The 24,552-nt window shown below is 47.5% G+C and overlaps 2 protein-coding genes across 4 annotated transcripts in view; one reads left to right on the top strand and one right to left on the bottom strand.

Annotated features, from left to right (window-relative positions):
* The window catches only part of LOC135828775 (inositol 1,4,5-trisphosphate receptor type 1-like), an 89,855-nt gene extending 77,151 nt beyond the window's left edge, over positions 1-12,704 (bottom strand). For 2 of the 3 annotated variants that reach the window (XM_065341200.1, XM_065341201.1), the window contains exons 1-5: positions 12,303-12,704; positions 7,181-7,296; positions 2,296-2,395; positions 1,714-1,784; positions 860-1,062 (exon numbers count right to left, since the gene is read on the bottom strand). In XM_065341200.1, the coding sequence (XP_065197272.1) occupies positions 860-1,062; positions 1,714-1,784; positions 2,296-2,395; positions 7,181-7,296; positions 12,303-12,667 (855 nt within the window). In that variant the 5' untranslated portion in view covers positions 12,668-12,704. The remainder of the gene's footprint in view (positions 1-859; positions 1,063-1,713; positions 1,785-2,295; positions 2,396-7,180; positions 7,297-12,302) is intronic. The other variant, XM_065341202.1, reaches the window with a different exon arrangement.
* An 8,691-nt stretch (positions 12,705-21,395) lies between these two features.
* Positions 21,396-23,937, top strand: LOC135828140 (dnaJ homolog subfamily C member 30, mitochondrial-like). Its single transcript, XM_065340579.1, has one exon. The coding sequence runs from the start codon at positions 21,783-21,785 to the stop codon at positions 22,572-22,574; it is 792 nt and encodes a 263-aa protein (XP_065196651.1). The 5' UTR covers positions 21,396-21,782; the 3' UTR covers positions 22,575-23,937.
* Positions 23,938-24,552: the final 615 nt, after the last annotated feature.

Genomic DNA, 24,552 nt, shown 5'->3' with positions numbered 1-24,552 from the left:
ACATGCTAGTCGAGATGACATCACATTCAACTACAGTCAACTTCGCCAATAACGACATTCGGTGGGGCATCAGAAAAGTGTCCTTATTCGCGAAGTGTCCTTATAACCGAAGTCCCATTTGAATGTATGTGAACCCATATTTTGTATAGTATGACATGCATATCAAAATCAAGCTCTTTTCTTGCTCTATGTCAATGTGTACTTTATTTTCATATTGCAGTTGAAAGGAACTAAAAATTCAATATGCAAGGGAAATCAATTGAAAAAATATGCCTTTTGAGCCATCTACAGGGCCAGGGACATGTACATACATGTATGATGATTACTGTGCAATCATGTACAACTACATGTACATTGTATACATAATAGGTGTGCTGGTAAATCCAACAATTTTGAAGATAAAAAAGGAAGAAAAAGCCCCCCCCCCCCCCTTGGCTGCATTTTCTTGCATGTGTGCCTTTATAATAATAATATCCATCACCATAGGTTCTGGTACTTCTGCATGATAGGTACATGTACAATCATGTACTTGACTGACGGGTACTTGAAATAGCTGTCAAAAGCCCAGAAAGTCGTTATTCAAGCAGTGAATATGACCTCGGGGCACTAAAAGCATGTCGCTATACGCGAATTGTCGTTATTCAGATAGTCGTTATATCCGAAGTTAAATGTATACAGTTAGATGGGACTTTGCTCTGGGCATGGAAATTCGGTCGTTATTCGCGAATTGTCGTTATATCCGCAGTCGTTATTAGCGAAGTTGACTGTACACATGCAACTACACAGTCATGCAACTACACATGCATTATAGATGTACATACAAACATATGGATATCTGACACGTGTTCAAGCAGCTTACCTGCACCACGCTGCCATAGGTGACCACCTCACCGAGGCTCTTGCGCTGCTCTTCCTCGTTCTGACGTTGTTCGTGTTCCACGGCCTCCTTGAGGCGGTTGACGAGCATGACATCCGGGATGTTCCACGTATCACGCTTGCCAGCCTCCTTGAACTGCTTGCGTGCCGCGTAGCGGTACATGGGCACAATCTTGAACAGGCAGTCTGCGTGTGAGTGGAGAGATAAACACAGGGGAAACGCATGGGCAACACATGGGAATCACATGGGAAACGCATGGGAATCACATGGTAAATGTATGGGCACAATCTTGAACAGGCAGCCTGTGGGTGAGTGGAGAGACACAACGGGTGGTAGAGAAGAACAGTGTTACGTGTACGCGGCTACAAGCCATACTTGTAAACAAACTTGAGTGCACCTATGCATGTGTGTTCGTCAATGAATAAAAAAATACAAGAAAACTTGTTTAGTGTAAAACGCATTGAACGCAAAACAGACAACGCGCCGTGCCGTTTGCGGCACATCATTTACTGGCTCCTGCATCAGACGGGGGTAATGATTCTCGTCAAATAACGCTAGCCATAAACTCCACAAGAAAAAACCTGCCTAAGTCGTTTCCATACAAATCACGAAACACACACAGTCGTTGTGCGCTCAGTGCAAAACTAGACAAGCGAGTGAGAGTGTGTATAAATCGGCCATGCACCAAGCGCACTAGAACGGGCAACCCGGGAACGAGACGAAAATCATTCAATATATCTTAGCGAGTCGCCCATGTAGTCTCCCCAGATACTACCCTCCCCGGCCGCGGTGTTATCACTTATCAGAGGGCTCCCCTTGTCAGGTTTCGACCGTACCTCTGAACTTCGATGGTGGGTTGACCAGGTTGCCGGCCTCTGGCTGCACAACACATCTGTCGTCGACGAGACTGCACCAAACCACACAGAGTACATACACCACATCATAATAAGTTCAAGTTCAAGGGTTAAGAGGACCACATATATATGTACGACACCGGTCAAACACTTTCTGTGAATCGATCAAGCAAAAAAAGAAAATAAGAAAAAAGAAAAAAGTGGTGTCTGCGCATTGTACGCATTGTACAATGCGGTTTTTGGCAAAAAAACCAGGTCATAGAATTAGTAACATCTCTCGGGTTTCGACGTTATAGACAAGGCAGTTGATGTTTACATGCACAGTCGCGGCCATGTGACTAGGGTTTCCCGCATAGTCAGTCATGTGACTAGGGTTCCCCGCATAGTCAGTCATGTGACTAGGGTTCCCCGCATAGCCAGTCATGTGACTAGGGTTCCCCGCATAGTCAGTCATGTGACTAGGGTTCCCCGCATAGTCAGTCATGTGACTAGGGTTCCCCGCATAGTCAGTCATGTGACTAGGGTTCCCCGCGCATCTCCCCAGTGTCTATGTGTTCTACTTACCCGAGTGTGCTGATGAAGCCCTGCACTGGGCCCTCGGCAAACAGCGACGTGACGTCGCCATAGTGAAGAAAGCTGGACGCCGACTCGGACATTCCCGACACTGTGAACAGGTCATAGAAACATGCAGCAGACACGGCAGCAGTGGGAATTACTAAAACATTACACCACACGAGAATTATTACTCGACATTGCATCATCGGAGAGTAGTTGCAACAGACTTGGCCACACATAGTACATCAATTCAGCAACTGTAGCTGACATTAGAGACGTTCCGCATAGTGCAACTATGATAGTAAAAAACGTAGTCGACCTACGGAAAGTTCGACGTAAACTGCATGCGGATCTGTGTTCCGCCATACAGAGTTTTCAAATCATGTAGCTGCCCTTAGCAACTCCGGACACAGAAGTGTACGACCGGATCGACCTGGGGAGAGAGTCATACAAGTGTACCCCAATCCACTTACGAAGCACCTACGTTATCAGAGCCCTATCTACGTGCTCTACGTAGACAACTTTCCGTGAGGGGAGTGCAAACTCGCGAATTCACGGGCTTTTCCCGGCCACTAACGTAAAGTTGCTCAACTTTACATAGTGCGGAACCTCTCTATTGAAATCTATTGAGAAGTCGAGTGGCCACGGGACGCTGGCCTGGCAGCCGCGAACACCGCTGGTCCATTTTTGCAGTGTGTGCATGAACTACAGTGCGTGTACACGCTAAAAGCAGGAAGGGCGCCGGCCCCGGGTCATCCCATCGGATCTCAACGACCACGACAATGCTAGCGACGCCACCACTCCAGACTGTGCTCTGGCCCGACCCAATAGCTTGGCTGTGTGTGTGTGTGTGCGTGAGTGCACGTGCGTGTGTGTATGCGTGTGTGTGTGTGTGCATGTGTGTGCTCAATACACCAGGATGTAGAGCACTATACACAAAGAATAACGACGGCAATACAGTTACTCTTCTGCTCTTCTCACTCTTTGTGGATAAGAGCCATGCCTATGCAGAAACTCTGAATTGCGTGGACGACAAACGCTTACAGAACATCAATCCGCTGGCTACGGACGAAATGGCCATATCCGGGCTGAGTCTGAGCGCAATAGCATCCTCTCCCGTCTCGGTACGGTAGCCACTGTCCTGTCTGATCATATCCACAACGGTGCCTGGTATTCCAGGAGCCCTCTCTAACCCTACGGCGGGCCCTTGCCAAAGTCAGTCGTGCAGAGCAACACGACCTTGGTTGTTTTACTGCAGCAGACTACACAGTGCTCAGTGATCTGGCTACGTAAAGCAGTCTTGGAGCATGGTGCACCGATTACCCCTGATAAAGATTCTGGCGCAGTGCTAGACTATGCCAAGCAGTCAACACTCCAATTCGGCACAACGCAACATTGGTTGTTTTACTGCGGCTACTCAGTGCCCAGTGATCTGGCTATGTGAAGCAGTCTTGGAGCATGGTGTACCGGTTAGGCCTGGCAACGATACTAGTGCACTGATAGACTACGCTAAACCAATTCCGTACAACGTGACCTTGGCTTGGTTTTACTTCAGTGCCCAGTCGACCGGCTACGAACAAGAAGAATTTGAGGATGAAGTACTGGCTAGGTCTGACAAGGATTCTGCTGCACTGAAAGCCTATGCTAGAGAGAAAACACTCCAATCCTCCACAACAGAGCTCTTGATCTTCTTAGAATGTCGGTACGTATAGACCCAGACCTCTTGTTCTTCTTGAGTGGGAAGGTTTACAGACTGTACTGGTTCAATATACACATCACTAAACAAAACAAAAAGAAAGGTGATGCGTTTGTGCTGTGGTGAGTCAACAGCACAGCAGAGAGAAGTGAGCTTGTGGAGCCCGCTGGCAATGAGAATGTATCTCGGGGCCGGACGCTAGACCACGACCGTCGCCAAAGCTGTACTAGACATGAATGAACTGCTTGCAAGTCAACCAAGTCTGTGAGTAGCAGCATGCCATGCAACGCTCCGAAACCCGCATGCACCGACAAATTGCTCGCAAGTCTACAAAGAATGCGTGCACCAGCAGCATGCCATGCACGACTCCGACACCTGCATGCACCGAACGACGAGCTAAGTCCTCGCCAAAGAGCAGTGCTGAATGGTGTGCACGCCGCCCACTCTGCAGGTCGTTTGCTGCACGCCATTGCCATCTCACCGCAGCACACGGCCAATTACACAACTCCACAGACCACCAGCACCGCACGTATACTCCGGAACTCGGCACCCATTACCAATTACAAAACTCCAATGACCACCAATGTACGTATGCTACGCAGCCAAGCATACACTCGACATGGGTCTATACATCATTGCAATCAATTCAGCAAGTCGTTCCGACTTCAAGAAGCTGTCTGGTAAGTCAGTTTTGATTTAACTGTTCAGACGTACTCCGAGCTATCGGTAATTAGTCAGTTTTACTTGGGAAATCCCAGCAGATTGCCTGGATGTCCCACAGGGTGACCTCCAAGGCGGGCTTCACCTCACGCCTGCCATGACCAGTGCAGGGCGACCCCCTGCCGACACAAGTCTCAACACACTGTAACTTTACAACATTTTCGGTGTACCTTTTATTTTCAGTACTTTCGGTGCATCTGTTTCATACCTAAAAAATTCAACACACCGAACAAACACTAACACACAGAATCCAATAGGGAACTGCTTTTCTGTACTTAAAATGTCTGTTCACCTAACCTGGCCTTTTGCCCTCATACCGAAAATTTCTGAAATTAGAGTACTACGGCCGTGGCATTGCAGAAGACTGGACTTGAATGAAAGGACTACCTTACGCATACAGTCGCTACGTCACGGACAAAAAAATCACGGATCGCTTGAGACTCGGTTATAATTATTGAGTTTTCAGCATCCGTAGGGACACCACCGCCCTGAAAAGATCAAAGGCGCAGATGCAGCTCCTAAAGCGATGGGAGGTGAGTAGATCAGCCCACCAGCAAAGTGGTCAAAGACCAAAAATCCCATTCGCTGCATCCGTGTTTCCCTCGTGCCAGGCCACGAGTTTCCAATTAACTGTGGGTCGCAGCACGGCAGGAAAAATCCTTCCGCTTCCACGCAGGACTTGAACCTGGCACCCTCTGTTTCTCAATCATGGTCTTAGACCATCCCATTATGCCTGTCTGCGTTAGCGAGAAGTCCTCTCGTCAAGGATACCAAGCCAGCAACTACAGCAACCTCTCCAGTTCCCCGCTGTGCTATTCCGCAAAAATCACTCAGCAAGGACCGCCCAGATGCAGCACATCGCACTGTCAATCCACGCATTGCACTGTCAATTCACACCTAGCACATCATATCCCAGAATAACCTCACTGTGTACAAGCAGCTGCTTATCTCAAGCAAACCCCACCGAAACAGTAAGGGGAGAAAAACCAAAATGAAGAAGCGGTAGGTTGAACCCCACGGAACAGCACAGCACACATTTGATACTTGGAGCAGAACCTCAGCAATGTATACAAATCATGTATTCAGCATTATCATGGATTCATATTGATTTCCACTAATTACCCTGATCTCCACTAGTCAAATATTTGCCATATTTGACCAGTGCTATATTTGACCAGTGCTATATTTGACCAGTACCATATTTGACCAGTGCCATATTGACCACTTGTTTCTACAATTCTCCACCATACACGTTGAAACACCATGATAAAATTAATACCACCTACTCAGTCAATAACATATCAGTGTCGGAACAGCAATGCTGCACCCATACTTGATCGTGTACAGCGACCCACCGACCCCCGCAGAGACTTGTATCTTACATGGGCAGGTCAAGCAGCTATGTCGGCTACCCATTCACTGGATGCACGGATGACATGACGGACTGCCACGTTGGGTTCCAACTCCAGGCACTTCCATGCATCATTGGGTCACATGACATCGGCCATGTTGGTTCCCGCGGGCTATTCACTACACACACATGCCAGCCATATTGGCTTTACAGTTTACTCTCATTTCAGAATTTTTAGGTGCTCAATATTGTCGGTATGAAGGCAAAAGGCCAGGTTAGGTGAACAGAAATTTTAGGTACAGAGAAGCAGTTCCCTATTGGATTACCGGTATGTGTGTTAGTGTTTGTTCGGGGTATTGAAATTTTAGTTCTGAAACAGACGCACCCGAAGTACCGAAAATAGAAGTACACCGAAAATTTGTGAAATTACAGTTGGTACAGTTCATACATGAGTCAGCCATGTTGGGTGCACAGTAAACACACTACATGTACAAACATGGTGGCCATGTTGGTTCCACAGATTATACAATACATACAATGCATGTATGTACTTGCTCAGCACATCTACAGCTCCATTGTGCCCAGCCTACGTGATAAACTCCCTATTGCCATCGCTACTACTTCATCAAGCAGCTAAACGCTGATCTCTCTGTATTCGATCCCCGTGCCTGTAATTCCTTTTCTCTTATTCGCCACAGGCCATCGTGAGAATAAAAGATTTCAAACATACATATGTCGGCCATGCTGGCTCGACAGTACATATAATACACAGACATGGCAGCCATGTTGACTCCACAGTAAGCACACTACACAGACATAAGTCAGCCATGTTGGTTCCACAGTAAACACACTACACGGACATAAGTCAGCCATGTTGACTCCACAGTAAGCACACTACACAGACATAAGTCAGCCATGTTGGTTCCACAGTAAACACACTACACAGACATAAGTCAGCCATGTTGACTCCACAGTAAACACACTACACAGACATAAGTCAGCCATGTTGGTTCCACAGTTTCTACATGTACACTACGCACACAGTACTACTACACACACGTCACACCAGCAGCGTACACGCTACAGCACAAGACATAGATTGTTTGCGCAGCGCGCCAGGCCCTGACCTGATGAGTAACCACTGGATGACGGCATCAGCGATTGGAATGGGTTCATCGCATAGGAACCGTTGGTCGACAGAGTGCCGGGGGCAGCGCGACTGGCTTCACTCCAGCGGCTGCGTCTACAAGGAGAGGGCACACACGTATAGGACGAGGGAACACACGCATAGGACGTGGGAGCACAGACACACACGCGAGAACACGATCAGGACAAGAATGCGACCGTGTCGTACAAACGCGCACCATGCACATCCGGCTAACAGAGGTCAACAGAGCGAAATGCACGCCTCGCCTGCATGATCATGTAAACCTCGGTGATGACATCATACTCCGGTGTGACGGTGCAAATCTCGTTGACATCATACTCCAGTGTGACTGTGCACATCCCGCTGAGGGTAACATACTCCTCCGGCAAAATGAAGGCCAGCACCTATCATGGATAGCGTATGGCAGAGCTCTTTTCCAAGCGAATAGATTCCGTGACATGCGCACGAAGGCAAACACACATGTATATGACATGCAACTTGGACGTCTCTATCTCCTCAGAGCCATGCATACACACCACACACTGAAAAGAAGCAGCCAACCAACCACCCACCCACCGGAAGGTCCCAACAGGCACACCAAAGGACGGACACCAAACAAACGCACGAGGGAGACAAGACAAACTCGCACCATGACCGATAGAGACAGTACATAACACCGACTGACATAACAGGACACTAAACCGACGGCAACAGCAACAGCAACGATCGCACAAAACACACAGCACGGAGACAACACAGAGCGTAAAACTGGAAACGACAGGACAAAACAAGGGCACGGATTACGACACAGCTACGAGGACAACTCGGACACAGCTAAACACACACGGGTCCAGGCATGACGTCACAGGACTAAAACAAAACCGGACAAACGTGAACATACGTGGAAGTACAGTATTGCATAAGTGAAATCCAGACCCGTCACTCAAGTACACGTCGGGCGTTGCGCAGCCATAGACCTGCGAATACCGGGCTGCGAAAACTATGCCCGGCACGTACTTGAGTGACGCGACTGGATTTCACTGAGCAGCACCGTAGCTGAACAGGGCAGTGAGTGATGTACAGTACTGGACAAAGAAATCCAATCTCATGAATAAAATACTCGCTGGGCGCCACACGGCCCTAGCACTACACATACTGGTGTGTGCACTCGAACGCGGCGCTACTTTATTCAAGAGGTTGGATTTCTTTGGCCAGCGCTATACATTAGCGCGCAACAAGACAATCAACGCTGGCCGAACATAAATACACGCATTCCAGGTCGGACTTACGGAGCATGATGAGAGCGCCTATCCATAACTAAACTACCAAAGAGAGTACAATAACGTCGACAACGGAGAATAGACCAGGACAAGGAACGTCAAACCAAAAAAAAGAGCACATTAGATCTCTCAGAACGTTTCAACAGACAGAGACATGCACTTATGCATGCGTACGTGTGTTTGGGTTTGTGTGTGTACACGTGTGTTTACATGGGTCTGCTCAGTGGACGGAAAATAACAACACCAAACGACCGAGAGGACACACGCACGATCCTTGAAACAGTACCCTCTACAGTCAGGGACGGAATGTCCGTCAATTGTGCATACACATAGAGCGAGTAGTGGTGTCGAAAAAGAAAGAGAGAGAGAGAGGGAGAGAGAGAGAGAGAGAGAGAGAGAGAGAGAGAGAGAGAGAGAGAGAGAGAGAGAGAGAGAGAGAGAGAGAGAGAAAGAGAGAGAGACAGTGCTGCTCAATAAAATCCAGTCGCTTCACTCAAGTGTGCGCCTAGCACAATTTCGCAGCCCAGTGTTCGCAGGTCTGGCCTCTGGGGCTGCGCAACGCCCGGCAAGTACTGGAGTAACGCAACTGGATGACATCAAGCAACACTGTCATGTACCCTGGCTACAGAGCGCATACCTAATTTCCTATACACATACAGAGAAGGGTATGGAACTCAGAAATAGTCAGAGTCACAGACAGCTTCTGGGTCCTTCTCAGTATGTGTTAGGTACTGTAGAGGCAGAAAATTTCGTCGGTCAATAATTTCGACCAACTCCAAAGAAAGGGAGTTCGTCCGGCTGTAAATTTCGTCCATGGATCATAAGAGTGTATTGAAAAGCTGGACAAATCGACATTCGTCCGGCATTTAATTTAGTTCAAAAGCTCCTTGGACGAAAAAGACGAAATTAAATTCCAGACGGATATTTCTGCTTATACAGTACGCCGATGCAAAGGTGTTTGCTTGGTGTATTCCTCAACAGGTCAGGTGATGCGGCCGAAAATCCGGATAACTTTACCTATTACAGTAAAACCTGTGTTTGCCGGACCCTGTACCAAGTGGCATCCTGTATTGACCGGACAAAATTGTCATGCACCGACAAGCTGTGGATCGAATGTGCATCTCTGCATCACGTGAAATCATATGAGGACAGTTTCCGTTGCGCCAAGGGCAAGTGTTACTGTATACAAAGTTAACTAAATGTTGCTGATTACATGTATAAGCCACACCCAGACTTTTTGTCACGAAATAAAGACATCTACCCCATTTACCACTGTCAACTTGATCATCGTAGCATAAGCCGCACAGATTTTTTTTACGGTGAACTACTGGTGTTTGAAAGTGCGGATTATACTACGCAGGGCTCTAGCCAAAGGGGGTGTAGCGCCCCTTACTCTGATTGACCCCCCCCCCCCACACACACACTCATTTGCCGATTTTAGTGTTTTCAGGCAATTCAACGAAAAAAATGCAGTCGGTAGTCTTAACCCCCAAGTTGCATTTTTGCATGGCAAGACAATTTCGGAAAATGGGTTACAGGGTAACTGTTGCCCTGCCCGACCCCAAATACCGTATTATCTCCATTACAGGCTCAGTCTCTTGTAGAAGCCCAGTCTCTATTATAAGCGCACTCCAAGAGGGCTTCGAAGATATACAAGCGCAGTCTCCAATATAAGCGCAGGTCTTATAATGGAGAACTGTATGGATCATGTCCATGCATGTTTGACGTCACACATCACATAAACACAATATGCTGATTGCTGTGGTAAAAGTCGGTGATCCCCGAGATCTAAAGTTCAGGCTCACTCAGTGTACCAGGAAGCACAAAACCGCTGTCCCAATACCTGGTGCGAAACTTTGTGCTGCTGATATAATAATAAGCAATGTGCATGTACCAGATGATAGAAAAATTATAAGCCCAGTCTCTTGTAGAAGCCCGGCGTCCGGACTGGTTGAAACAATAATTATAAGCGTTGGGCTTATAATGGAGATAATACGGTAAACCACACAGCTGCATACAGCAGGTGGTCGCTGAATGCAGTTGGGCGCTTGCCCAGATGCAGAGTTTGCCTGAATGGTAACCAGTCACAATGTGCATGTATGGAGGACTAGCTGAAGCCAAGGAGCAATCAGGGACGCACATACATGCACACACACACACACACACACACACACACACACACATACACACACACACACACACACGCACACACGTCACACACTGTGGCTCAGTGGAAGCCACTCAGGATGTTTCTTTCCATCATTACAAAATACAGGATGCAGCCCACTCCTCTCCAACACAGTCATACAGTGTAAACAAAAGCACATGGACACCCACTGACATGACAAAGCCCAGGGCAAGCCAACACAAGATAATTGTTTTGTGTCAATTGTCCTGCATGCGCATGGTCGTGTTTAGAATCGCAGCGACGTGTGTGCTGGCACAACAATTTGAACATGCGCATCAACCAAGACCAAACACTTCAACAATACAAATGTGACAGGGGCAAAATATAAAAATAAATTGAAAAAAGACATCCCAGGAACGATTCTCTCCACGCCAGTCACTACCAAACAGGTAAAATTTAAAGAGGAGCGCTGCGGAAGCAAGTCGCTGACACGGAAATTCGATCCAGCCCACCATGTTAGCGCACAGATGTTCTTACACTGGCAAACGACTGCGGCTGCACAAACTTTTACAAGTGGCGAGTCACGTATGAACGCAGCACACATCGCTCGCTCAAAAGGCAAAACACCACTAATTCTCGGTGTTCCAGCAAAACTTGTCAGAAGTGGAAGCCGCTCTCGAGTCCCAGCAATGAAAGAATCATTCTATCCTGTCCGGATCGGCGCTCGATGACGAGTCTTGCGATTCAACTCCGGTCTGATTTGCACGGCATACTTCCGGTCGTCACGTGATCAAACTCGAGATCTCAGACTTGAAATAAAAAATTTCGCAACTGGTGAGTGAAAGTACAAGTGCGATGAACGAGCGAACGAAGAACTATCTATTTCCTTACAACTAACTTAGAGCTCCGTGCTTAGCATTACGTGCAGGGATCGTGAAAGAACAAAGAAAATAAGTCACAATGCCAGGCCACTAGGTTTTATTGTTTCGCTGTTGATTGATCACGAAGCCCCAAGACGCGCAGCGGGACAAACGCACTGCGCAACAAACATCTCCCACCACAGGGAAACCTTGAGCAATACCGGTAGGTCAAGGATGCAACTGATAAAAGAAGCAACGAGAAAGTACTGACACGTCAACGCCCTATCATCCTATGTCCCCCGGAGTACGTCGCTCGATGAGTGGAAGTAACGCTTCACTGATTGTCAGCTGATCAAATGCACAAATAAATAAAAAGTTCAACACGGAAACACCCAGAGCCTATTTACCGCCCAGCGAAACACAGACCGCTAGTCACCAGAACATAAATCCATCGGCACAGGGCTCACTAACCACTAAGTCCCAACAAGACACCCACACAGCTGACGCACAAAATATTGCGCCGTACACGCGTTTGTAATAGTCGGCGAACGAACCGGTGCGAAGCAAAATAGCCGAACAACCCCGGCACAATTTTTCCATTGCGAACAAATGGACATTTCCAGTGCCACTGCTTGAGTTCACGACTCAGTTCAACAGCAAAACCACGAAACAACAAACCAGCCGACAAATTCAACACCCAGCACAAGCGGCTCTTTGCAGAAATTTAACGCATTCGCACAGCGCTAATGAACGCGCACGCCTCCAGAACTAGCACAATAAGCTCGCTAGATATGACGGAGAAAATAACAAGAAATCGCAAGCAGAACCACTTACTTGTGGTAAGTCGTGCAGGCTACTCCTGCCCTTTGGTTCTCTCCGTTCAAACTCAGATCCGGTAAATCTGCTCGTACGGCAACATTCCAGAAACGGTCGCCTCCAAGAGACGAAGACCTAGCTACAAACTCAGATGAAAGCCACGTAAATATTGACCAGAATGAAAGCGCAACGCCAACGGGCCCAAAAACACAACGCAGACTCGGTTGAACGAAAAAAGTACAGCTAGCTTCGCTCAGCTGCTGCTGCCTGCCTAGCTGAACTGCATGCTGCACAGCTCCAGGGCCCTGTATTCTGTAAGTGTAAACTCCCGAGTCGTAGAATCTACGTCCGCACCTGGTCGATCCTGGCATGGGCACGGCCATGCGATCGACACGCGCAAAACACAGCACAGTGCGCGTGTTGTATTGATGGTGCTCCATGACCATGCCATGGCACATGCAGACAGCAGTGACCATTGTTCCTGCACACTACAACTTAGTACAAGACATGACTGTCGAGAGTGTAAAATCGTTTGTCCCAACTCGACTCGTATCAGAAGATCGTGGCGGTAAATCTGGGACATTACAGCATCTGCTATAAAAAAACCCGAAACAAATCGCAGCTCTTAGTTAGTTTCACTACAGGCCGGGCCGGAACACGGGTACAACAGCAAGTAGTTACATTGCATGCTAGAGTACAGTCAACTCCTTATGGAACACCATTGGCATTGTGCAGGAGAATTAGTTCTTTAGGCTAGAGCAGAAGTTCTTCATAACAGAAATGCACATACAGGGTACACACAAGCATAATCATTGCAACCAACGTTAGTTTATCATGACTTTTTAAGCTCATGATGGTGAAGTATCAGTGCCAGGGAGTCGTATACAGTCAGACCTCGTTTAACCGCACACGTCCGTTTTTCACAAAATGTCCGGATAGACGAGGGAACCGGATAATCGAACACACATACTGTACGTATGCATGGCATATGCCGTAAATCGGTAACCAACGATTTTCTTCCGGATGGCGAGGGATCCGGATAAAAGAGGACCGGATCAGCGAGGTCTGACTGTATACGACTCCCTGATCAGTGCATTTTGGTTTACATGTGGCCCCATAGGATAAAGGGCGAATGATCTGTTCCCTACAAAGTCCAAGGGTTATTTTGTATGGGTTCAATTCATTTAGATAGGCACACGAACAATGCTTCGGTATGCCGCGGAATTCGCTATAAGGCGAGTTCGTTATAAGTGGAGCCGGCTGTACTAATACGGTATACAGTCGTCCCTCTCTAATCCGGCACTTGTTTATCCAGCACCCTTGCAAACCAGCACACTTTCTGGCAAAACGGATTTTTTCAGTTCATTTTCTATGCTTTAATCCGGCACTTGAATTCCGCCTCCAGCAGCGATTTTCTGCTGGGCAGCAAATCACTCAAACTGTACACAATTCGATTTTCTAATCCAGCAGTTGTACACCGTATACCGTCAGGGAGCATTGTAACATACACAACACATGTAACATACACTTGGGAATATCCTATGCACTCGTATTCCCAAGTGTATCTTATAGATATGCATTCCACGAAGTACATGTACTTGGATTGACACAGAAAATCCCTACGTTTTGACGTACGACACAAACATGTACGTTAACAGGTGGGCCGGGTTGGAGGGCAGGATTTGATAATCCAGCACCCTTGTTTATCCGGCAGAAAATGCCGTTGCAAAAGGTGCCGGATTAGAGAGGGACGACTGTATACAGTCAGTGAGTCAGTGCCTATACATCTACCATGGATCTACTACATGTACATGACCATGTACAATCAATACATCATACAAATCAAGACATGGCACAGTGTATTGCTATCACTATCAGGCTTTCTCACGTTGACATCGCCGAGCAAACTTGGCTAGTCTTCGCTATAAAATGGAATGAGGAACGAGCGGGGTCAATGAGGTGCCAATACGCATAATATAACTGCAGAATAGGAAAGAAAGATTTTAATTATATCAAAACACAGTCCTAAAACACACGGACTGTCAACTATTTACTTCAAGAAATAAAACCCGAAAACTGCTGAGTACAGTGTGTTTCCCTCTACACACATCTACATCTACATGTACGTGCAATATCATTCTTCCAAACACATTATTGAGAAATCTATCCAAAACAAATGCCCGGAACGCCGAGTCGACTTTTAAAAATTCGAGAAGAGATTGGAGTCAGGAAAAAATACTGCCCATATACAGTCAAACCTGTCCTTGTCGACATCCGAGAAAACGGACACCTGCAAAGCGGCGAGGACAGATTTTGTGTACATTTATGATTTTAGTATGCGCGGACACTGGAAAATGCGGCCATCTGTGAAATGCGAAAAGCGGAGACACTCTCCTGCGCCTACAGTACCAGGCCCCGCCGAAACCGGTCCGGTTGGTCAGGTTCTCCCCGGATCAACTTGTTGGCAACCAACACGGTCGTGTTTGCCACTGAGGAGGTTATGTATACCCACTATATCATACGCAAACTGTGTTAAAGAATAGGCTAAAAAAAGAGTAAATTATCGTGTCCGTTCCCGAAGGGAACTCACGACGGCCGCTAACCCCCGATAAACCCTAGCGGCAGATGCAGCGCCTAACGGTGGGGGTGAGTGGATAAGTCACAACCACTGGCACAAGCGCCGAAAACGACCCCATTAGCTGCATCCATATTAGGCTAGGACAGGATGAAATAGTGGTTGCGACTTCGGCGATGATTTTTTCCGAGGAATGAGTTTGCTCCCACGCTGGAGCTCGCGCTATTCCGAGTCGAAGGTTCGATGGACTTCTCGTGTGCTGTGGATGGCAGTCGTGAGTCAGTCAAGTGTCAAGTCAAGTCGGCAGACCGGAATAGCATGAGCTCCAGTGTGGGAGCAAACTCATCCTAGTAGTAGGACAGGATGGACCAATCTAAACTGGCTGCTTCCGGCGGGTCCCGAGTACTGACCGTGTTGCACTCGGATCTCAGCCTGGCAAATGCGGACACACTAACTGGGGTAGAGGGTAGTACATGCACTCTGCATCTGTGCCATGTGTCACACTAGGGACCTTTCGCACCACGCGTACGGATACGAAACGAATGCTGATTCGTCACCTGGGTTCGAGGATGCGTCAGAGTCCCTGCGGAGAGCTCGTTTTCACGAATGGAAGCCTCTTCATTCGTGGCGCGCTCCGAATCCGTCAGGTACACATTTATTTGGCCAGCTACACATGTTTTGCCAGGTACACATTTTCCCTTAATTCCATGATCCATGCACATGTGCGTGTAAACACCCGTACGCCAAGCTACGTAGTTGCCATGCACATTTGCATGACGACTTGCGAAAACTGAATCTGTTTTCAACGAAACGATTACGAACCGAATCAAACTTTCGTTTCGCATTCGATTCGTAGCAAATGCGAAAGGTCCCTACTATCTTACGTATACAACTACAGTCACGCACATGTACATGTCTGGTCAACACAGGATTCCGCTTGGTATACAGGGTCTAGTCCTGTAAACACAGGTTTTGCTGTACAATGAAACCTGGTTTAAGCGACCACCCCACGGTGCAAGCAAAAGCGGTCGTTAAAGCCAGGTGGCCTTTAGAACCAGGTCCCACAGTGTCTGTGTAGAACTGTCGGTGCATGGGAAAACGGTCATTAAGAGCAGGTGGTCGCTAAACTCAGAGGTCGCTTACACCAGGTTTTACTGTACATGCAATCATGCATACACCCACAATAGTACATGTACACGTACACGTACATGTACATCATGTGACATGCCAGCATGCTGTGTCTGCTTCTTTTCTTTGTTTTCTTTCTTTGTCCTTACGCTCTTTCCCCAAATTATGACATTTTTCTGAATAGGAGATACCCTGGACAGGCCTAGACTTGAGCTTTTGGGTAATCCTTGAAATACAATAAATTCGAAACTCGGGCATTGAGCCGATAATAAATGTAGAAAGGAAAAAGGACATATGGAAATGAGTTAAGAGTAACTCTCCACCACTGTATCTAGATACTATAATTATACAGTCAGAAAGTGAAACGACTAAGCACAACACTGACAGAGTACTGAGACATTTGATGTCCTGACACCTACCTTCAACACATCTCCCCTCTTCCCCTCTATGGTCTCTCCATAACCTTGAACCTTCCGAGTTGGAAGGCTGTCGGTTAGCGCTACGGAGATGTGTTGAAGCTAGGTGTCAGGACGTCGAATGTCTCAGTGCTCTGTCAGTTTTGTGCCTAGTTGTTGCACTTTCTGACTGCATAATTAGAGCATCTAGTTACAGTGGTGGAGAGTTACTCTTAACTCGTTTCCATAATGTCCTTTTTCCTTTCTACAAATACTGTAAATACTAAAAATTAACAATATTAGTGTACTAGTATCAACCACTGACTGACATGATAACATCCGTTAGCTGCCAGCACTGTGTATGGGCTTGGCCAATGGGCTTGGCCAGTACCGCACCTGCATGCAAACAATACAGTAAAACCGTACAACCGGTCATGGCGACCACGCTAATACCGTAAAAGCCCCTGTATACACCCACTCGAAATTACGCCCACCCTCCGTGTACACGCCCAGTCAGGGGAAGTCAAGACTTTTGTTTCAAAATAGCGCCCATGCCCATGTATACGCCCAGGTATGCCGCCAACACCCGTACATGTACAGGTACCGATACCCAATACTTACTGCTATCCCTATTCCAAGTATACGCCCGGTTCCTTAATAACGCCCGTGCCCTTGTATACGCCCTGGAAATCGAGGCTGCTATTCTACACGCCCGGGGCCTATACACAGGCTTTACGGTATAAGGCCCAGGACCGAGGCCGGATGCTATCTTCAGTCAAATGACCCTGGATACAGAGACCACCTGTTAACAGAGACCACGTTTTGAAGGTCCCTTGAGGGCATGTCATAGACAGATTTCACTCTCTTTTAGAATTCTTTGCTCTTCGGCCTGCATTCATATCATCATTGTCGTCATTGGTTTGTGCGTTCAATAAAACACGTCACTCACTGTGTCGCCCTAGTCACTAGTGTGCAGCACAGCTGCATTTTACTTTGACAGCTTGTAACTGACATGCTTCCTGCCCTGTCAACTTGAGGATGGTCACTCAGAGTCAGGGTGTGGACCATCTGTAGAACTGAGGCGGCAAACAGCACAGCTCCTTCAGCGCCCACATGTATAATTATGTATATGTACAGTCAGATCTCGCATAACCGCACACATCCGTTTTCCATAAAAAAATATCCGGATAGGCGAGGGAACCGGATAATCGAACACATATATTGTATGTATGCATGGTATCTGCTGTAAATCGGTAACCAACGATTTTCTTCCGGATGGCGAGGGAACCGGACAAAAGAGGAGCGGATAAGCGAGGTCTGACTGTACACGACACACTCCCTTTGTTGTCCACTCTCTTCTAACATACATGTACAGTCAGTATCGCCTATAAGATTGGTGGCTATAGTAATATACCGGATATAGTGATCAATTTCTCAAATTCATTTTCATTTGCCATAACTAAGTATACACTCAGACCTCGCTTATCCGGATCCCTCGCCATCCGGAAGAAAACCGCTGGTTACCGATGTGCAGCATATGTTATGCATACAACATAACCGGACCTCGCGATCCGCATACCGGTGCATGATTTTGTGTACAAACTGGTTAAAATGTGTACAAAAAGCTTCGTCGTATCCGGTTGCATGTGGCTTGCAGAAGCTAGAATCAGGGAGTTGTACAAGCAAATGAGGTCCTTGACCTGCTGGGTGCATGCCGACAGCACTCAGTTGCATGCACTTGTCATTTTTTCTCGCTTGTTTTTCATACTGTGCACGCTAGCTGTACTGCATAGGACCCGTCTACATGTATGTACGATGTCACTGCTTTTGACATGCCACATGCATATACAGTATGTGCGTCAGTTATCCGGTCCCCTCGCCTATCCGGATATTTTTGTGGAAAACAGATGTGTGCGGTTAAGCGAGGTCTGACTATACACAGTTATCGCGTATAGTAATAATCGTCTATACTGTAAATATACAAATTTTCGGCAGCTATTTAATTTCGGCTATATTCGGCACCGACCCAAAACGCCTAAATTAAAACGCCGATGAAATTTTTCACAGCACCTGTCGCACTATACCATGCTCTCTACCCCACGCCGAAAATAAATCGCCGCCGAAATGTCAAAAATCGTGAAGTGCCGAAATTTTGCAGCGCCGAAATTTTGTATATTTACAGTAGTAATATATCGCCTATAGTGATCAAATTCATGTTTCAAAAAACCTTTATTACATTATTTTTGCATTGGTTATAGTGATTGATGTAAAATCAAGTGGTGTCAGAGGAGAACAGGGTGTTAGTGGTCACTGTTACCTCTTCGTGAAGAACTTATCCAGTGTTGTTTGGTGAGTTCTGCTTGTACACGTTGACCGAACATGCCTCCATCATGAGGAAATGCTGATGTTGTGTGTCAGGAGCTGTAGCCACCTATGCAGTGCATATGTACAAGGCGCGCTGAGTCGTTTGACACCCCACTCGCATACATTGCATGCAGTATCGCTTATAGTGATAAAAATGCTCAAAATCAAACACCAACGCTATAGGCGATACTGACTGACTGTACATGTACATCTAACGTTTTTTTCCAGCAGAGCTTTGAAGTTCCATTGTAGCGTTGTCATCTGTTCACTGCACCTCCAATCCACAACACACGAACAGTCCTCGGCTGCACCACGCACAACGATTGTTTCCAAGTTTTCACCCAGGTCATTATCAGGGATACAGGGATGGAGTGGTCCCTTTATAACCCGGCACCATTTGTGGTACAAAACTTCTGCTGCATTAGGGAGGGTGCTCGGTAGGGGTGAAAAAATTATACCGAATACTAGAGTACTCGCTGGTTTTTTTCAAAAATAATCGTACTCGGAATAAACCAGAGTACTGTAAATTTCACAAATTTTCGGTGTACTTTTATTTTCGGTACTTTCGGTGCATCTGTTTCATACCTAAAATTTCAATACACCGAAAAAACACTAACACACGTAAACCAACAGGGTACTGCTTCTCTGTACCGAAAATTTCTGTTCACCTAACGTGGCCTTTTGCCCTCATACCGAAAATATTGAGCACCGAAAATTTCTGAAATTAGAGTACTCGTTTATACATGGTACTTGCATTTACACCAGAGACCTGCGGTTTCAGAGCAGCAGTCAGTAGATATTGATGCGCAGACTTTGCGGTGAACATTTGTACACGAGTAGAGAGAGCCCAAATGACCCAACAATCGATTCACGAGAGAAAACTACTGCTAATCGGTTCAATCAGGGTTGTATCATTATGATGTTTAAGGCCCTTGGTGTGCATTTTTTTAGGAGATGAAGAATACTCGAATATTCGATCGGACAAAATCAGAGTACTCGAACTCGGGATCTCAGGGCAAACTTTCACCCCTAGTGCTCGGTGAACAAATCTGATTTACTGCTGCATCGTGCACGAAGAGAAGATATTCTGCCTATTTTTCTTCCGACAATAGTGTCCGCAACGGGTTACCCGTCGCAAATCAAGTTACAAAAGAGATTATGCTTTCTAGCCATTCACAGCTCCAAGGGTGTGTTTAGTTGGTACGATCTAGAACAGGATCGAACAGCTGGTGCACATAGGGCAGTGTCATGCCAACCAAACGGTACTCCAGAAACAGAGCACATCTTTGAGAAAAATCTGTTGCATTCTTCAAAACGTGTACAAGTCACCATGGTCACTCTGTACGGTACAACGAGTACATGACAAGTCCAACCCCGAAGTGTTTGCAAAACGAAATAATTCCGTTATGGGGTGGGAGGGGGTCGACCAATTTCGTTTCATAAAACACTGATGCATGCAAATGTACATGGCCATAGGAGCAGTGACACACTTGCGACTTTTTTTGTATAATTATGAATGCATGCATGTCAACATTGTTTTACTTTCTGAGGGGAGGGAGGGCGGGGTTGGGTCTAAACTAAAACAATTTGTTTGGTGAAAAAAGTTTGATATCTACGGACGGGCGCTAGCATGCTAGATTGTGCACAATTTCATCCTGCACTCGCAGAGCAGTACATGCGTAGGGGAGGGGGGGGGGGGGGGGGTTAGAGTGGGGGCGGATCACCGGTACTTTACAGTACTAGATGTTTCAGTGTGACAGTGTTTGTCAGATGCACATGTATATTCCTGCCCTACCTTGAGGCCCTGCATCTGCCGCTGGGTTATTCTGGATGTTGGCGGCCGCCGGGAATTTGTCACGGTGCTCAAACCCTGCTCAGTTTTCGATTTTTGTCAGCTCACAACTCACAACGAAAAAGCGGCCGTAAATCGATCAACCCGGGTGCACGCTGCTCCCAGGGGGATCCCGTACTCGAGTGGCAAAGCAAAATTGGAAACTGGAGAAATGGGTTCCCTGTTTGTTTCCCCTGTCCCCCCCCCCCCCCCCCTCCTGCACCATCTACATGTACATTTTCCTGGCTGTAACCATGCAAGAGTATCATCAGGCAACAGAGGCCAAAACTGCGAAGGACACGTGATGACAGCCATCCACCTGTACAATACTCATGGCTGCATTTTTAGTCTACACAGGTGCATGCCAGGTCAAGATCGTACCTTCTTTACTTTACGCTGACCTCCCATCTTCAGCTTGGTCGGGACATCATTTTCAGAGGCCAAGCAAAACTTCTGAAGTCAGGACCGGTTGTCCAACGAGACCGGTAAGAAAAGCTCCTCATACCCCAAACTTGAGAATGGGATGGTAACATCATGCACAGCCACTGGACCGTAGCAAGTAAACAGTTAGTTCTAGCAACGACAGAAGCAAAAACAATGCACCTGCTGTAACAAACATGGTAGACTTCTCTACAGCTGTAACCAGTTACCTGAAGTCTTTGCTTTCCTCGATCGGCGTCGTCATCGTCGTCGCCCAAGACAAGATTTAGGACTCAAAACTGTGCACGTGACATATTCAAATAAGTATTCCAACATGACGTCATTCGCCACAGTAACCAAGACAACTGCACAAGCCTGAGCCGCCAGATCAGAAAATCAGATATCCACTCAGCAAGCAAAGTGAAATTTGCCTGGGGAGGAAAGAAGTTACGGTGTCGTCTTTACCTGTGTATTCACCTTTATTCTAGAGTTAGTTTGTTCTTTGTGTTGCATTCATCAGTCCCTAGTGGTAGTGAGTATTGGCGTGTGAACTGCTCACTTAGAATCAGTGTCTGTCGGATCAATGTGAGGCGAGAGAGCCTGAATTCTTGAGAAAGTGGACAAAAAAAATTGGAATTGCACACAGTTCCTCCTCGATTCATCCACTCTTCCCGGGGGTCTGTTTCTGTTGGTGTGCTGCTAGCACCGTCTATGTTGATTTACCCATGTTAGTGCAAACCTGTGTGCGTACAGTCGTTGTAGCTTCAACGCCGTGAAGACATGCTATGTTGCCTCGTGGCAGATCCTCCCTGACGGACGCTGTACTCCGCAGCTGCGATCGTCCCGTGGGCAGCAGTGCCCGCCGACTGCATCGGGTCGCGTTTCGCGTCGGCCCTGATGCTGTCTTCGGCGGCGGCGGCGATGGCGGCGGCTGTGCGCGTTACTTCAGCATGTCCGCCAGACTGTGTAGGACGCACTACGAAACCCTGGGCGTGACACGGGCGGCCAAGCCGGGCGAAATCAAGACAGCGTTCTACGACCTGTCGAAGAAGTGGCACCCGGACAAGCACGGCGGCAGCAAGACGGCCACGATGAAGTTCCAGGAGATCTCGGAGGCGTACGGAGTGCTGAGCAATGTGTCCAAGAGGCGCGACTACGACATGAAAAGCGGCTTCAGTGGCGGCGCGCGGCCAGGCGGGGCCACGTCGCACGCGAGCACCTCGGAGCAGCACTGGCGTCGTCACCATGCCAACCAGCAACACGGCGGTGCCGACCCGTTTAACCCGTTCACGCGCCCCGGTGGCACGATGCCGCCGCACATACGACAGCGCTACTACCGCGAACGCACCCAGTTCAACTTTGACGAGTGGTACAGGCAGCACTACGGGCCCGACGGCTACAACAGAAGCGGCCCGTCGTCGCCATGGACACGCAATCGCCGTCAGCGCCCGGAGCCGAAGTTGGCGCACGCGCAGGAGATGAGAGCCAGATTACTCGCCGCCTGCATCATCATCTTCATCTACTCCGGCATCTCGTCGTTGTCACGGCGACAGGAGCGCAACTACAACCAATGGTGAGGCAGACTACATGTATAACCAGCGATAAAGCGGATACTTGCTGCACGTGGCGTTGTCATCGCCATTGCAGTATGTTGGTGCTTGGCTACTTGCGGGTGCTTGCTGCACTTAGTTATCAACATTGCAGTATGGTTGTACTGCGCTACTGGAGTGTGCAGCGTATTCACAGCACTCTCTCTCACCGTCACTGGATGTGCATGGTCTGCATGTGCGCCACAGCACGATGTTTCCGTGCGACGATGGACGCCGGAGCGTGCACTCCCCTCTCTTATCCCTTTCCCTCGTCCTCCGTTCTGTCTTGTGTGTGTGTGTGTCTGTGTGTGTAAAATCTGTGGGAGCTGGCCTCCATGATTGCTGTCGTTGTTCTTGTTGTTATGTTCGCGTCCTGTCAATCACCATCATGTCGGTGGTGTTGCTGGCCGTATGCATGTAACCCGATTGCTGTGTACTAAGAATAGGATATTATTTTCCCCGTCTTCACAGTCCGTTTCTTTGTTTCATGTCTGCTGCGATGTACATACGTACCTTTGTGAGATGCTCCCCCCCCCCCCCCCCCCCCCCCCCCCACACACACACGCCAATAACACCAACAGCAGAAGCTACTGTAGTGTAACGATACGGCAGACGAGGTCCATGCACACACACACACACACACACACGCTCGTAAGATCCTCGCGCATGCACACACTCGTATCTGTACATCTCCATGCTGCCTCATTGGCCTCGTTTCCATTATCTTCCGTTTTATTTGTAGATACTCAGTGACTGTCCCGCACACAACTCCCGAGGTGCTTTCCCTTCGGAATAGAAACGGCCTCGTGGACACATGTTTTGATATCGTTTCTTTTGACATCGGAATACGTCAGGTCTCGAAGCATTCCGCTGTTTCGTATTTATTGGTTTTATACTCGCCCATCATTAATAATTTAATGTGCCAGGAATTTCTACAGTCCATTCATTGGAAACTGGCACCCTAACTTTTTGGTGTCTCTGTCACATAGTTGTAGATATCGTGAAAACAACAGTACATCCTGCATTGTGTGACCCGTGCAATTACTCCTTGCCACATTTGAGGCCAGAAAAGTCCAAGAACAGGGAAATAGAAATTCAGCCAGGTTTTACAAAATTAGGACAGGTATGCCATGGCAAAATGTATGGAGAAGCAGATCCAAAACCCAGATTTTTGAGATTTAAAGTGGGTTTTTGATTCTCAATTCGGCCCAAATCCGACTTTCAAAAGCCAGCGGGCCAGTTTCCGATGAATGGACTGTAGTGCTACAGGTGCTGCATTTTCAAATTTTGTTTTCATCAAAAATCGTATAATTATGTTATTTAGTAGATGGCCGCTCAATGGCCAACGAAATATTTGTTTGTGGGTGGGTGTGAGCGAGAGGAGCTACAGTAGAGTCGCGCGCCCAAGAACATTGTTTCCAAGGGGTTAGCCTGATCGCGTTCTTATGCTGTAGCACGTTCTTAGAAACAATACGTACTGCAGTACTGCATCATATGTACTGTACCTACAAGTTGCCAGAAAACCAACACCGCCGTTCTTAACTTTAGGCTGTGTTCTTACTTGCTTTTCCACCTTTTGTACAAACAGCAAGCCCAACAGAAATTACTACTACAATCATGCATGTATCTGTGAGGGTGCGCTCATGCACGGATATAGGCACATGTGCTTTTAAAAATGCGCGTCACTATGGTATTCGACTATCCTGTTCCCTCGCCTATCCGATATCTTTTGTGGAAAACTGATGTGTGCGGTTAAGCGAGGTCTGAATGTTGTACAATACGTCATGTACTGTACTACACCCGGGTCGCTATGCCCTACACGTCAATACAGGTGCAGTACGATGTAGAGTCGCGCACAGAAGAACATGGAGCCCAAGAGCGTCCAGCCGGAAGTGCTAAGAACACAACGACCTCAAGTTTTGAAAGAACTGCAGTATGTGTTCTGGCACCATTTGAGATACATAAT

Source organism: Sycon ciliatum, chromosome 12 (assembly GCF_964019385.1).
Source record: "Sycon ciliatum chromosome 12, ocSycCili1.1, whole genome shotgun sequence".
NCBI classification, from domain to species: domain Eukaryota; kingdom Metazoa; phylum Porifera; class Calcarea; order Leucosolenida; family Sycettidae; genus Sycon; species Sycon ciliatum.
Note: the sequence above shows the minus strand (reverse complement) of the source record. Positions and strands in the feature narration are given on the sequence as shown.